At 40.8% G+C, this 15,846-nt stretch overlaps 1 protein-coding gene across 4 annotated transcripts in view; it reads left to right on the top strand.

Annotated features, from left to right (window-relative positions):
• LOC144526342 (polyamine-transporting ATPase 13A3-like) overlaps positions 1 to 15,846 on the top strand; it is a 48,869-nt gene that overhangs the window by 7,006 nt on the left and 26,017 nt on the right. For 3 of the 4 annotated variants that reach the window (XM_078263762.1, XM_078263761.1, XM_078263759.1), the window contains exons 2-14: positions 486 to 555; positions 2,252 to 2,425; positions 4,285 to 4,464; positions 5,275 to 5,345; positions 5,644 to 5,727; positions 5,891 to 5,960; positions 6,052 to 6,186; positions 6,357 to 6,429; positions 8,409 to 8,540; positions 9,243 to 9,410; positions 10,171 to 10,328; positions 13,288 to 13,476; positions 15,749 to 15,810. In XM_078263762.1, the coding sequence (XP_078119888.1) occupies positions 505 to 555; positions 2,252 to 2,425; positions 4,285 to 4,464; positions 5,275 to 5,345; positions 5,644 to 5,727; positions 5,891 to 5,960; positions 6,052 to 6,186; positions 6,357 to 6,429; positions 8,409 to 8,540; positions 9,243 to 9,410; positions 10,171 to 10,328; positions 13,288 to 13,476; positions 15,749 to 15,810 (1,547 nt within the window). In that variant the 5' untranslated portion in view covers positions 486 to 504. The remainder of the gene's footprint in view (positions 1 to 485; positions 556 to 2,251; positions 2,426 to 4,284; positions 4,465 to 5,274; positions 5,346 to 5,643; positions 5,728 to 5,890; positions 5,961 to 6,051; positions 6,187 to 6,356; positions 6,430 to 8,408; positions 8,541 to 9,242; positions 9,411 to 10,170; positions 10,329 to 13,287; positions 13,477 to 15,748; positions 15,811 to 15,846) is intronic. The other variant, XM_078263760.1, reaches the window with a different exon arrangement.

Below are 15,846 nucleotides of genomic sequence, written 5' to 3'. Positions count from 1 at the left end.
ATACTTATATTGTTTAATATTCCATCTAGAGAATGTGTGACGTGCACCAACAACACCAAAACAAATTCCTTGTATGTGTTAAAAAACGTACTTGGCAATAAAACCCATTCTGATTCTGATTCTGATTCTGAAGAGAACTTTCTCTCCTTTAGACAGCTAATTATTTACCAAGTAGATTAACCTAATTGTATTTCTATGTTTAGCGCTATGCAAACACATTGCACTTGTGTTGGTCTCCATTTAGGAATATTGACTTGTATTGTATAATAGAAAGTAAATGAATCACTGACCCTCTTCCTTGTTTGTGCTTTTTTATTTGCTTCAGAAGTCATAAAACTGAATCCTTGAACACCCTCGACTGGGATTGCGACATATTTGCTGATCAGACAGAGTCGAAGACTTCTATAAGAAGAAAGCTTCAGCGAGTAAAGCAGCTGTTGGAAACATAGTAAATAAAGTGCTCTCTTCTTTCTTATACTTTGCAGTTGTTGCACTTCAGATATAATGAAGACGAGAGAGATGAAGATTATAAACCAGGGTCTGGAGGATGAGATGGTAAATATCACTTCCCATTTTAATGCTGCTTCTAGAATCGTCTTTTCTATTGAACAATGCACCATCGAATGCTAACTTCCTATGTTGTAGAAGAAGTGTTTGGTGTGTGAGTTTCCGTTGGTTCGCTGGATACAAGCGTAATGACATGTTTGGAGGGAAATGAACAGTGTCAATCACAAATGATAACTTGAAATTTGTAGTATGTTGTCTTTAAAAAGACATACAGTAAGTCATTTGTACATGTATCTGTGTGGATTCAAATTAACGTAGCATTCAATTTGAAAAAAAAGTGCCTTCATCATTTCAAGTGTTAATTGTTAAAAAAAAAAAAAGAAGTAAATTGTTGTTTTTTTTAAACAAAACTCAAGTGATCTGGAGTGATAGTTGAAAAGTATAGGCCTGTTTTCGCAGAAGACATTTTGACATGTCACAGTAGGAACATCACAGATGTCAAAATGAAAATGAATGATGGCTGAATTCATATTAAGCTGCTTTCACCTTACTAGGACTACTAGGACACTTGGAACGGAACTGAAACACATTGTTAATGTTTAATGTAATCAGTAACTAGGGGTCGACCGATACTGTTTTTTCCGATTATTAGTCGTTAATGAAACCGATAACCGATATGCATTTACTGCACAGTAAAAATGAAAATATTGTTTGTCAAAATTAACTTTTCGGATTGGAACTACATTTTTGGATTTTACAAATTCCAACACAAAAGTTTGTTTAAATGTTTTAAGCAATTATTTAATAAAACTGAAACTTTAAAGTGCCCATATTTTGCTCATTTTCAGGTTCATAATTGTATTTTGAGGTTGTACCAGAATAGGTTTACATGGTTTAATTTTCAAAAAACACCATATTTGTGTTGTACAGCACATTGCTGCAGCTCCTCGTCTCACCCTGTGTGTTCAGGTCTCTGTTTTAGCTACAGAGTGAGACATCGCACTTCTTTCCCATCTTTGTTGGGAGTCGCACATGCGCAGTAGCTAGGTAAGGATCACATCAGCTAGCTAGCTGTTTCTCTAACTTCAGTCAGTACAAGGCAGGATTAGCCGGGAGACTTCTTCTAAATGAGGGCGCACTTCCAAGTTTGCGTGGAACACCTGCAGAACAGGGACATGTAAGTAGTTCTTTTGTAGATTATGGTGAACTCCTGTGTGTTGTAGCAGTGTTTTGCCATTGAGAACGAGGGAGCATGCTAGCGCTAGCATGCTAGCGGTTAGCCCCCTCGTTTCGGCTAGTTACGTAGAAAGCCTTGCAGATTTTGAACCGCTCACCCGGAGACTGAAGGTTTGTATGCGTGTGGAAGCACCAGAGACACAACATAACACCCCAAATCCCAGAATAAGTGATTTTTTCATAATATGGGCACTTTAAACAAAATACAAGTCAAAAAAAGAATAAATAAAAACAAAAATAGCTTCCTGAAGTTTTAACACGCTTGTTTGTTTGCAGGTGTTGCAGACTGCTTATAGAGCTGTAGCGGAGCCAAAGTGGCGCACTTTAATGAATTAACTTTATTGGTCATCGGTAAAATAAAACACTGATACAGATAATCTGCAAACTCCCAAATGTAGGCCCCGATGATTGGTCGATCCCTTTTAGTAACACCTGTGCTTTTCCTACTATGACCAGTCAAAAGGTGTGTTAAGAGATGGTGTGTTTACGTTGGTGTGTGCGCGTGCAGGAGGTGTGGGGTTACCAGCCCTGCCTGTGGAAGATGATCCTGGTGGGTGTGGGTGCTGTGTGCTCCGGGGGTCTCCTGCTGCTGCTGCTCTACTGGCTGCCTGAGTGGGGCGTTAAGGTCACCTGCACATGCACCTCGCTGAGGGACGCACACACACTGCTGCTCAGGACCACGGTAGGAAAACACTTTCACACAATTTCATACAAATCTTTCTCTGTATGTTCTTTTTTTTTAGAAAACAATGAATGCCTACCATACACTAGAAGACTCTGAAAAGACTTTAAAAAGACTAAGGCTACATTTACACCGCTACATTATGGTTTTTAAGCGGAGTTTCGAGCCAAAAGCAATCTCTGTGCACAGCAAGTGTTTTTTAGCTCCAGTAGAAGAAGTAATCTCTGTTTAAACTAACACCCCCAAACCGCATATCTCATAAAAATTCTGGTATACTGGGCATAAACAGGAGGCAGCATGTATACTCCGCCCGTTGCTGGTTGTTGCCAAGGTAACGTTAGTAGCTTAGGCCCTGTTTACACGAGAACGCTCCCGGGTGAAAACGTAAAAATATTTGATCAGATGTGCCTTTTGTTTAGACGGCGACGGCATTTTTGGGGCTTAAAAATGCAAAAAAGTGAAACCACCCTCCAGAGTGGAAATCTTAAAAACGCTCCACCGTCGCGTTCCCGTCTAAAGGGTAAAAACGCAAAAGTCTGCAGCCTCTATTGTTGTGGTGGCTGGCGACCCACCCCATATTTCGCCACTCCACCGTTGGGTATCCACAGCCTGCCTATACTTGGTCTGGATGGCTTTCAGCTTTGATGATATCTGACTTTTACAGATAGTGTCTTTCTCGTGTGGATATGACGTCCCTCCAGGTACAGGATACTGCTGAAGAAATTCGGTCCATATGTCTATATATTTTGACTGGCAGGACTCCCAGTCCACGCCCTGTTGTGCCACCTCCTCGTCTGTCCAGACAAAATTGTCAGCTTTTGTTGTTCGCCTCGCCATCTTTTGGTTTCGCGCTACTAGGGAGAGAACTAGAAGGAAGTTTCTACGCAGGCGGGTGGACTCAAACTACCACCTAGCCGCCTGGTGTCCATACGACATCGAATTTCACACACTTTTGCGTCACCATATGCATGCAGATTTCCCCCCCAAAACGCTCGTCTAAACGTGGAATAAAAAGTGATAACGCAACGCCACTTATGCGTTTTTGGCTTCAGATTGCGTCCGTTTAAACACAGCCTAAGTCTCAGAGACCGATGAGACCCAATCAGGCGGTAAAATGTTGGCGTCAGTGTCGGTGTTGCCAAAGGTCTCCGTTTGCGGCCGTTGAGACTGCAACACAACCCCGCAGATTCCAACCCAAAATGGGGTCAGAAGTGTTTTCAAATTTTTCCGGTTTAGGGGCTCTGAAACGCCAGAACGGCGTGAATGCGAGGTGTAAACGTTGAAAAATATATTCGTTTTTAAACTGAAACGTAGCAATGTAAATGTAGCCTAAAGTCTCACACCATTTCACATTTAAAGACAATCACAATCACATCACAGACTAAAGACTTTTACTACCAAGACTTCAACCGTACCATAATATCAAACACGTTTGATTTGGTCGGAACGTCAGGACGGGAAAAAGACTGACTTAAGACAGCTCGGACTGAGTTTTATCACCTTACACCAAACCATTAAGATGACGGGACCGCATCCCCAATTCTAGCAAGACTCTCGTGATTTCATTCAGATATTGGAAGTTTGTCTGCACCAATGGAATCGCTTGAAAACACGTTTGGTGTATGGTCGGCATAAAGTAAATTCAGCATTTGTGAATGAGGCCATTGCTGTGTTCCCCTGCTAAATTCTGCTTCACAGAATTGTGAGTTCACTCTTGTGCTGCTGCTGCTCACACATCATCCTGACACGCGTTACATTCTTTGGCACACATACTGGAATACACTGCAAATGATGAATTCAGTGTCGTCTCAACAGCCAAGGACAAAAATGCAATTCTTTATATTGTTATTGTTAAATAGGATGAGTTCAGGCAGTGGTTTCGAGCCAAAGTACATGTGATGTCGGCTCCAGGGAAGAAGCCCTTAGACAGCCTGGACCTGCAGTCCACGGCTCAGCTGCCCAATGGAGACGGAGACCACGGCATCAGTGCTGTGCACCAGGAGCATCATGGGAAATGTGCCCATGGACAGCCTGTTCAGGTGCATCAGTGGGAAACAGTTTCTGCTTTTTTCATCATGTGTTGCTCATCTGAAGCTGATTCAAGATTCATGTTCTATCATAAATCACTGATCTGAGTACTTGATTGGTTTTAAAGCTATAGTGCACGACTATTTTATATTAATGAACTAATGAATTCAAGCCATCGCCAAATGACTTGATACAAAGCTAATTAAGCCTATCAGCGCCACAAAACTCTCTGTAATTCTCAGTATGGCTATGTTTACTAAATGGTGTAGTCCGGGGACTTTCGCGCACAGCAGCTCGAGTGAAGCGTTTTACGTCAACGTTGAGAAAGGACAACAACAGCACTCCGCCTCGGAGACGTGAAGGCGTGGCTGAAAACCTGAACAAGCGCCCACGACATGTTTCAATCCGCGATTGTACTGCTAAGAAAAGACCTACACGTTCAGCAGGAGGACTAAAATCCAAAAAGAAAGTGACCGACAGACCGACCGCATTTGTATTGTATAGAAATTACAATCTAATTACCTCTTCTCAAGGGTCCATCATGTTTTTTTTAACCCTCCGTGTCCTCCTTGATTTGACGGGATAAAAGCTACTGGAGGAGGCGTGGGGGTGGTGCGCGATCACGGAAGGCTTGTATCATGTGGATGCTCCGACAGTGTTGTTGTCATTACTTAGAATTCCTCATGGGGGCGACAGAAAGTACGCACTATAGCTTTAAATATATGCATTTAAGTTTTAGAGTCTAGCCCAGTGATTGGCTGGTTTCTGTCTGTAAAGTTGTTTTACGCAGTCAATATGTGACCACCTTTTCCCCCTTTTAGATCCACTACTTCACCCACCACAGCACTAAATACTACTGGAATGATGTGATGCAGAACTTTGAATTGCACAAGTAAGAGTCTGAAACACAATGTTATTGTGCTTGGATGATGAGATGCTGACGTTTATGCAGTTAATGAACTCCATTTTGTTTTTGAATTGGTACAGTATGTATATCTGTTGCTCTGCACACCTCTCTTTTGGGCACTTACATGTGGCTCTATGTAGTTTGGCTTATTTGAGGCTAATGTGCTTCTACGTGAATTTTGCTCTACTGAGTTAAAAAACAAACAAAAAATAAAAGCGTCAGCCATAAGGAAATGAAATGAAATGTAATGCACAGTAGAAATGGATGCGTGTGACTTTTCTAGAGGCTTGGAGGATGTGAAGGTGAGCTGTGCAAGCATCCACTCCGCCCACAGCTCCGGGCTTTCTAAAACCCTGCAGGACTACAGGTACACACATGCACACATATTTCATGTTTTCTCATTTACTAATTTTAAAAAAAAGTCTACATTTTTATTATTAACTGTGGAGAAAGCATCAGGATATGCACTTCCACACAGGCATGTGATCAAAATAAAGTTACAAATTGCTACAAATGCCTTTTTTTATCAGGAGGTTGTTTTTCGGGGAGAATGAGATTGCTGTAAGAGTGCCGTCTATATTCAAGCTCCTCATAAAGGAAGTGAGTTTAGAGCTCTTTGTGTAATATCACATCTGGCACTTCTTTCAGAACACTGTTAACATAAATGCTAATCTCTCCCTTCCTCCATCAGGTGTTGAATCCTTTCTACATCTTCCAGCTCTTCAGTGTTATTCTGTGGAGTGCTGAGGACTACTACTATTATGCTACCGCCATAGTTTTCATGTCTGTGATTTCAATAGCTACCTCACTGTATACCATTAAAAAGGTGAGTCATACAGTAATAGCAGTTTCGGGGGGAAATGCCCTTAATAATCCTACTCCATAATAATCTTTCCAGAGAAGTCTGTGTTTCTACATCTTCTACATTTGTATGAAAGTTGTGCGTTTCAGGAAGTATGCTTCCCACTTTGTGATACAGTGTTCCTTTTATTCCAGCAATATGTGATGCTGCATGACATGGTGTCAGCACACAGCGTTGTCCGTGTCTCAGTGTGCAGAGGAAATAAAGGTATGTTTTACTTTCTGGCTATTAAACTCCATTCACATTGCCTGGGTTTGCCACATGTCACACAAATGGGCCATTTGTGACACTCCTACCTCTGCATCTAGTGTGAATGGGCCATTAGTGAAATCGTGACGGTCAATCATGATTCAGGAATGACTGATGTTGATGTACTCAGAATAAAACCGCTGGCTGGGACTGCATCCACACGGCTCTCACAGACCATTCCCCAACACGTGAAATACCTACATTCTTTCAGGGCCACATGCTCTAACATGCAGGCGCGGCCTGCAGCGAATAAAAAAACAAAGAACAGAGATGCTCGGATTACAGCACACACCGAGGGAGTGTGACTTCATTCTCTACTCAAGATGCCATTACTCCACTATATCTTTACATAGTGTCACGGCATAACCACACACTGAGAACTTTTCCCGCTTCGGTCCCCCTACAGGTTGGAAGCGGAATTGTCCATTATATTACATTGTCCAGTTCATTCGAACTACAGATCCGCAGATCCACATCGGCATGTGGCTGTTGCCACAGCCAGAAGACAAATTTTGTTGGCGGGTTTGTTCAGGACACCCCCGTCTGCCACTAGCAATGATGACGCAGTGATTAGTGACGATTCTCTCCAACCAATCAGTAGTCTGCAGGTTTTCACTTCCTCTTTTGGTATCGCCTCAGCTCACTTGGAACCTCGACAGAGGTGATAATAAAATAAAGTACCTGTTGACAGGTACCAGGGACTTTTTTTCATAATGGAAAACCAAAAAAGGCAAGTAGAGTCGAGGCGTGTCGAGCAGGTACCATGTAATGGAAAAACGCCATTAGTGACTGGAAACAACAATCTTTGACTTTGGTCCAGTATTAAGTGGGATTGCTGCATTTGGCAGTCAGCAAAACAAGCTACAATGTAAGTTAATGGACAATTGCGTACCTTTGATTTACGTCCACTAAAGTGCTTGTTTTGCCGCTGACAGGCTCAGATTAATATTCTGTGTCTGACAACATTATAGAAAGGATTTCTAAGGAGGTCGACCTTTCTGTTAATTAAAGAGTACGTTTTTCTGTCTTGTGGGCTTAACGATAGCCCTTTTTTAGAGCTGTTTCTGGTTAAACAAAGAGGATTTTACTCTTTTAAATAAAAGGTCTATCTCTGTAGGAATCCTTTCCATAATGTTGTTAGACACTTATAATAAAAAAATAAAAAACTGCGCTTTTAGTGGACAAAATTGACGATGCACATTTTCCCTATAGGGTTACATTGCAGCGTGGTTCGCGGCTGCTGATCACAGCGTTCTCGCTCAATACTGGATCAATTTCAAAGATTGTTGTTCCCATCAATCACACAACAACATAGGGAAACAAGGTCCAGGTTGAAAAAAACCGAAGTGACCCTTTAACATTAACACAACTTCATAGCGGCATTCCGACAGGACATGGCTTCCTTCCTGACTGTCGCCCAGTCTGTTCTTAACTTCTGTTTTTGTAAACTCTGACGCAAGTAAGCCACACTCACATCCACCTGGCGGTAGGCCAAAACAGCCAATAGAAAAAAGACAAAGCCAATATGTGTTTGCTGCGAATGTTAAGATTGTCGAGTACAGCCCCTTTAAACTGGATATAGTTGTGTGTATAAAGCCTGTTTTATGGTTCTGCGGAGGCTCCACGCAGAGCTTTCGCCGTAGCCTACGTAAGTGGCCTGATGTTTATACTTGTGCGCTGGTGTGTGCATCGAGCTGGCATGTGTGTGTGTGTGTGTGTGTGTGGGTAGTGGGTCATAGAGCGAGGGGTCTGCGGGGGTACGCCATTGATTCGACGCAGAAGCATAAAACGGCCTTTAGTCCTATTATTTTTCTGTAATATATTAACCCCATTATTGATCTCTAATAGCACCCGGCAGAGAGAGAGAGAGAGAGAGAGAGAGAGAGAGAGAGAGAGAGAGAGTGTGTATGATCTCATTTCCCAAATGTTGTTCCTAGATATTGAACAGGCCATGTCAACAGATCTCGTGCCCGGTGATGTCATCATTATTCCAGCGAATGGGATGATCATGCCCTGCGACGCTGTGCTCATCTGTGGGACCTGCATCATAAATGAGAGCATGCTGACAGGTCGTATTTCCTTGTATTTAACGGTTTGATTTCCTAAAAAGAATCTTAACCTGTACTTGGTAGCTTTTCCTGGAGCTTTTCACCTCAAGGTCTTCATCAGCAGATGAGATTTTTGCAGTTTTCATGGAGTTTTCTAGTCAAACGTCCTGGGAAAAGTTTGTAAATGGACTCTGAGTTAAGATTTTATTTTTTTTGATAAGGAGGTATTACATGCATGGAAACATATAAGATACGATAAAAACAAGATAAAATAGTATTGCAATAAAAATGGAATAAAATAAGTAGGCATTATCATTGTTATTAAAAAGGAGTAATAATGATAAAAAATACTGATTCTATGATTTACCCGTTAACCACATACTTTAAACCTAACTAAAAGCTTGTCCAAAAATATGTTTTCTTAAAGTCTGTTTTTAAAAGCAATACTTCCACTGCCGCTACTAATAAAAATCATGAATATTTGTCACAAATAGTAATAATCCAACACAGTTAACTATGTTATGAAATTGACATGTATTGTGGGCTATCTCTGTGCTATCCAAATGTAAGCCATCCACGTAGAACATGCTGGTAATATGAATAGAGCATCCGTTCTCTCACACACAATTAAACCAAAACTGTGAAATTCATTAAAGTGAAAAAAATAAATAAATAAACGTGCGTTTTCCTTTATTTGATGTTAATTCTCCGTCCCATCTTCAGGAGAGAGCGTGCCAGTTACCAAGACAAGTCTGCCTAGTTCAGGCGAGGAGGCGGCTGTGAGCTACAATATAGAGGAGCACAAGAGACACACCCTGTTCTGTGGTACCCATGTTATCCAGACCCGCTTCTACGCTGGAGAACTGGTGAAGGCCGTTGTGGTCAGAACAGGTGAGACAGAGGAGAAGAACAGAGTGGGAATAACAGCTGGTGGCCTTGGTGATGAAGGGCACTATTTTAACGATCCAGAGGGGTTGTGCTGTGTTAAACTGACTCACCCAGGATTCGCATGGTTTTGCATCTGAAGATTGCTGCTTGCCTCAGTGACCACGCCGTATTCCGTTGGCGTCTTCGCCGGGCCAATCTTGTTGTTGTCGTTCAGGGTATAAAAAGGTGTATTTGCAAAAGTTGTATTGTGGGAAAACAAGAATAGTCTTTCAGCATATTTTCTCCAATAGTGTACTCCGTGTAGAAAGTGTGTGGTTTTGCAGCAGTCAGCGTTCCGCTTCCACGATCGTCTCCAGCCGGAGACAATCTCCTGAATGAATCTCCTCCCACACGGCTGCAATAGACTGAGTTATCAGCGTCACACAAACAGGTAAGTGCTGACACGTGACATAAGGGACGTCCCCTTATGTCACGTGTCAGCACTTACCCTATCAGCTAACTACTAAGATCAGATCAGAATAATGTATTTGTCATAGTTCCTTGCGTACTTACATACATAAAGAAAATCAAAAGACTGTTCTCCACCAGCCACTTGCAGTGCAACAGGAAAAGACAACAATCACACTTTGTTGCTAGGAAAAGCCGCCGCAAACGTAGGTCGAGCCGCCATACGGAAAATCACTTACTCAAAAGACACTAAACTGATATCATAACCACAAGAAGATGAAAAAAATTCAACGTCATTACTTCTGTGTTCCCGCAGGCTTCAGTACAGAGAAAGGCCAACTGGTGCGCTCCATCCTCCACCCTAAACCCACAGACTTCAAGCTGTACCGCGATGCTTACCTGTTCCTGTTGTGTCTGGTGGGGGTGGCGGGGATCGGCTTCATCTACACCATCGTCCTCAGTATCATGAACAAGGTAATCATAATCAGAATAAAAATCATAATATTACAGAAGGAACAAACAGATATGTATGTACTGCATCCAAAAACGCAGGTCATACAGCTTAAAAGCTAGTTTTCATCGGCAGTCCCGTCGCCTGTTGTTAATAGGCATCGTAGGGTGAAAACAACATAAAAATACAAATACATGTACATCAAATAAAAGCACATTACATTGTAGTTTACAAAACATCAAATTATACATATATATAAAAAAAGATGTATGAATAATATAAAAGGAATACCAGATGGATCAGTGTTGGCATCTTTGGGTGTTGATCAGACATTTGTTTTTTGCATTAAACTTAGCCCTTGTGTTTTTTTGTCTGTTTGGCCAGTTTATAAAGCATGAAGTATAAATTATCACCCAATTCTGGGTTACATCTTCTTAGCCAACTTCTTTTCAACCTATGACCACTAGTTTTACACTTATTTTTTTAATATATGGTCAAAAAACGCATTTATATAAAATTATACCTAATTTCTGAGTTAAAAAAAGCTGAAATTATGAATTATAACAGTTGAGATCAACGGGAACATATGTTGCTGGGTTATCACAGACTGGTATAAGTCAAAGTTTAGTCAGGATACTGTTTTGAAACCATTTCAATTTTTTTAATGACAGCCAATAATCACACTTGTTGTCCTCCCGGGTCAAAATTGACCCGGTCTGTTTTGGCTATTAATAAAGCATCAAGTATAAATGATCACCCAATTCTATTTTACACCTTCTCAACAACTTCATTCCAACTCATTACCACTAGTTTTACACTTATTTTTGGAATTTATGGTGAATAAACTTCATTTACATGAAACCATACCTAAGTTTTGGGGTAAAATAAGCATAAATTATGAATTATTTTCATTATAGTTGAGATCAGATGAACCTATGTTTGTGGATAATCACTGACTGGTATATGTTAGTGATTAGTCAGGATATGGTTTTGAAACCATTTTATTATTTTTAATGGCAGCCAATAATCCCACCTGGTTTCTTCCTGGGTAAAAAGTGACCTGGTCTGCTTTGCATGTTTATAAAGCATAGACTTAAACATAGACTAGAATTAGAATTAATCACTCAATTCTGTGTTACCACTTTTATTCAACTTCATTCCAACTCATCTCAACTAGGTTTACACTTATTCTTTTCTATTTATGGTCAACAGACCTCATTTACATGAAATTATACCTACCTTCTGAGTAAAATGAGTTGAGATCATTAGTTGTGTTTGGATTAATGGCTGGTATGTGACAATTATTATATTCCCAGGTTAAAATTAACTGATGCAATTGTATTCACAAACAAAGGAGAGCTACCAAAACGGAAAAAACTAATTTACGGAAAATTGTCTTGTCTCCATTTAGGAGTGTGTGTGTGTGTGTGTGTGTGTGTGTGTGTGTGTGTACGTGCGCGCACATGTGTGTGCGTGTGTGGGTGGGTAAGCATGTGCGTGCGTGCATGTGCATGTGTGTCCATGTGTGTGCGTGTTCATCTGCTGAAAAGAACAGTAGTGTGATCCACTATGCAACGAGTGTGTGTGAGTGTGCATGTGTGTGTGTGTTTGTGTGTGTGCGTGCGTGCATGTTCATGTGCTGAAAAGCACAATAGTGTGATATTTTGCAGGTCTCAGCTACTGTGTGTGTGTGTGTGTGTGTGTGTGTGTGTGTGTGTGTATATGTATGAATGCATGTGCGCGCACACACATGTACATGTGCATGTTTGTTGTCCGTGTGTGTGTGTGTGTGTGTGTGTGTGTGTGTGTGTGTGTGTGTGTGTGTGTGTGTGTGTTTGGGTGCATTTCCATGTGCTGGAAAGCACAATAATGTGATCAATTACATGAGGTAGTTCTCAGCTGCTGTTTGTATGAATGTGTGTGTTTGTGGTGGGGGTGGGGGGGGGGTGTATGTGTGCGTGCATGTGTGTGGGGGTGTTTGTGTGTCTCCGCATGTGCATTCATGAACACGTGTGTGTGTGTGTGTGTGTGTGTGTGTGTGTGTGTGTGTGTGTTCATCTGCTGTTGAGCGCAAAAGTGCCCCATTGCACCACCTGGTCAAAGTTGACCCGGGCAGACCACAAACGCTATAAAATTAAATAAAACACCCAAAATTCAATGAAAGTAGTGATCATTAATATTACTTGCGAAGAACGTCACTGGGAACCACCCATGTTATTTTTGGTTAATTTGGTTGAAAGAAACCCATATGTCTGATAAAGAAAATGGGTCAAATTTGACCCGAAGACAACACAAGGGTTAAATGAATGATATGACGGGGACTCTAATTGATTGTGGTACTGTATTCCACTGATGTGCTGCCCTTATGGAAAAGTCAAGTCAACATTATTGTCAATTCTGCAATATGTGCCAGACATGCAGAGCAACTGAAAATACGTTTCCCACGGTGCAATGACACGTACACGTATAAAAGATAAGTAATATATACAAATAAAGATAAAAAAAAAGTAATATATACAATTAAAAAAGAGAAGTAATACTGTATAGACAATACAGTAATACATTCTAAATATTGCAAATGTAAGTATAGTATAGAAAACTAAATATATTGAAAGTGTGCAATATAAAAGGAAAAGTTATGACGTTAAAAGACGGCCTGGCTGAATGCGGTTTTGTCAGTGGGATTATTCTGGTCTCTTTCTTTCTGTATTAGTCAAGTATTGTTGTCTTTAATCTATTTTTAAACTGTATAATATTATGGCTTTGTTTGATTTCATTGTTTAGTCCATTTCACAAAGTCACCCCACAAACTGAAGTACACATGCTTTTTACTGACTAGTTCTTACACATGACTAGTTCTTACAAAAGGGTGTTTTAACGTAAATGTACCTTTTTTTTTTTTTTTTTTGATTTTCGGCTTCTATCATCCTATAGAAATCCTTCTTTGTCATTCATGGACGGTTCCTCCTTGATCTCTTCCAGGTTCCAGCTAAAACTATCATCATTGAATCTCTGGACATCATCACCATCACCGTGCCCCCGGCCTTACCGGCAGCCATGACAGCGGGCATTGTGTACGCGCAACGCCGTCTGAAGCGTGTCGGCATCTTTTGCATCAGTCCTCAGAGGATCAACATGTGCGGTCAACTCAACCTGGTTTGCTTTGACAAGGTAGTCTGAACCGCCGATATCAGTTCATGCACTGTGGTTTTGTTTTCTTGTTAAGAAATGCAGTTTATATAGTGGGATTTCAGGGTCTGTGTTCATCAGCGATCATTTCTAGGAACCATGCTTAACTTAGACTGAATAAAGTCCTGACTCAGAACACATGAAAATTAGCTTTGAAGCATCCAAACCCACTTTCAGTTCAAGTACAAGTACAAAGAGAATGACTTCATGGTTTTTTTACCAACACGGTTAAAACCACAGAAGAAAATGAATTATGATATCTGGAGGCATTGCTGCAGTTGAACAATGATGCCATTTAGCCGCAACACCAAGCATCATGCTTTCAAAATATGTGAATGCTATGGCTATTGATTTACTTTGAAAGCATACTAATCTATAATTGGACCAATAATACCATACAAGGTTATTGTGACTTAGAAATAACTTAAAAACAGTGCTGTGTAATCATACTCAACATACTCATGTTAAAGGAAGACATTTTATAAGCCCCTTGGGGTTTCTTGTCTTCCTTCTACATGTTTTTTTTTTTTTGTACAAATTATTTTGATGTGCTAAATATAGGAAAAATAATACTTCTTATAGCTTGAAATATTCCTTTTATTATATCACATTGAGTGAACACGGAGAAAGGACAATCAAAGGAGAGCTGGAACGATTGATTGACAGAACATTTAATTGAGAACAATTTTGGCAACCGATTAATCGTTGGTAATGGTAGTTTTGATCATTTTCAACCTGGACTCTATTTTTCCATGCATTTGTGTCTAATTGACTTAAGTGTCCAGTATTGAGCGAGAACGATTGTTGTTCACATTAGTCACTTACACCCCAGTCTATATCGACGACGTTTCATTTCCGCGATTGTTCAGGTGCCGCCGGAAATCCCATCTTTTCGGCCGGATGTCTGTCCCATTCCGCTTTCTTTGTGTTGGCATTCTAAACTCCGGTAGATTTCTGAAGACTATGGTTAACTGCTCCTCAGATCTCTGCAGGGTAAATCCAGACAACTAGCTAGACTGTCTGTCCAATCTGAGTTTTCTGTTGCAGGACTAAAACTACTTTTGAACGTACACGTTCCTCCAAAACAAGTTCCTTCCAGAGGCTATTTTGCAGCGGCACCGTTGCTCCATGCGGCGCTTAGCACCGCCCAAGATGATTGTGATTGGTTTAAAGGAATGCCAATAAACCAGAGCACGTTTTTCTCCCATCCCAGAATGCTGAGTGGACTAGCCAGACCCTCCTCAGCAGCGCTGTGGAGGAAGGTCTGGCAATGCCAGACTACCGAGACACAAATCCATGGGGAAAGAAGGGTCCAGGTTAAACAATACAGAAGTTACCCTTTAAGTCACCTTTTAAGTGAAATGTGAATATTTATTAAGTTTCTTGCTCTTGACATGAATGCACTTGAACTGAATGTCTTTTAATGTTGCACTATTGGTCACACAAATCAAGCACATTGAAAATGTCATCTTGGGCTTTGTGGCTGTCATTTTCCAGTATTTTCTGGACCAAATGATTCATGTGAGAAAACATACTTGAAACTGAAAATATGAATGAGTTGCAGCCTTATATCAAAACCCTTTCATAACTGTAATTCCTTGCTGCCTGAAAGTGTCTTTTAATTGACACATTGAACATTTTAAATGTAAAACAGCTTATTATGTAGGTAGCCAATGGGCCTGTTTCACTTGATGCAAAGATTCGTCTTTGTGATTAAAATAAATTAAAAATATTACCCTAACATCCGTCTTCCTGTGTGCGGAAATTTGTTTATGTAGCTGTGACAACGAAACACGTGCATTTTAGGCTACATGTACATTTGTCATTAGTATGAGAATGTGTCGGGCTTGGACATAAATATCTTAATGCCTGTCCGGCTCGGACAGAAAAATGCGCCCCGATCCGCACTCGTGTGTGTGTGTGTGTGTGTGTGTGTGTGTGTGTGTGTGTGTGTGTGTGTGTGTGTGTGTGTGTGTGTGTGTGTGTGTGTGTGTGTGTGTGTGTGTGTGTGTGTGTGTGTGTGTGTGTGTGTGTGTGTGTGTGTTTTGCATGAACAGGTCAGTCCTTGGCTCTCTTGAACACTGGTTGAGGTAAAAGTCCGAAAAGTAAGCCAGTTCGTTGAATGATTTTACTGTTGTGATTTTAAAAATAGGACTACTGCGGGGACTAGAATTGATTTCCTGCTCTGCGGCGTGATTAATGCGGCCTGGGTTGGTGCATTCAATTCTGTATTCTATATTTTGTTCTCCTTCAGACTGGTACTCTGACTGAAGATGGTTTGGACCTGTGGGGTGTTCAGACAGCTGAAGGTGGCAGGTAAGAGAAGCTCTTTGTTGTGCCTTTTTTTTCAAA

Source organism: Sander vitreus, chromosome 12 (genome assembly GCF_031162955.1).
Source record: "Sander vitreus isolate 19-12246 chromosome 12, sanVit1, whole genome shotgun sequence".
Lineage (NCBI taxonomy): Eukaryota > Metazoa > Chordata > Actinopteri > Perciformes > Percidae > Sander > Sander vitreus.
The sequence above is the reverse complement of the archived record's forward strand: the minus strand, read 5'-3'. Positions and strand labels throughout refer to the sequence as shown.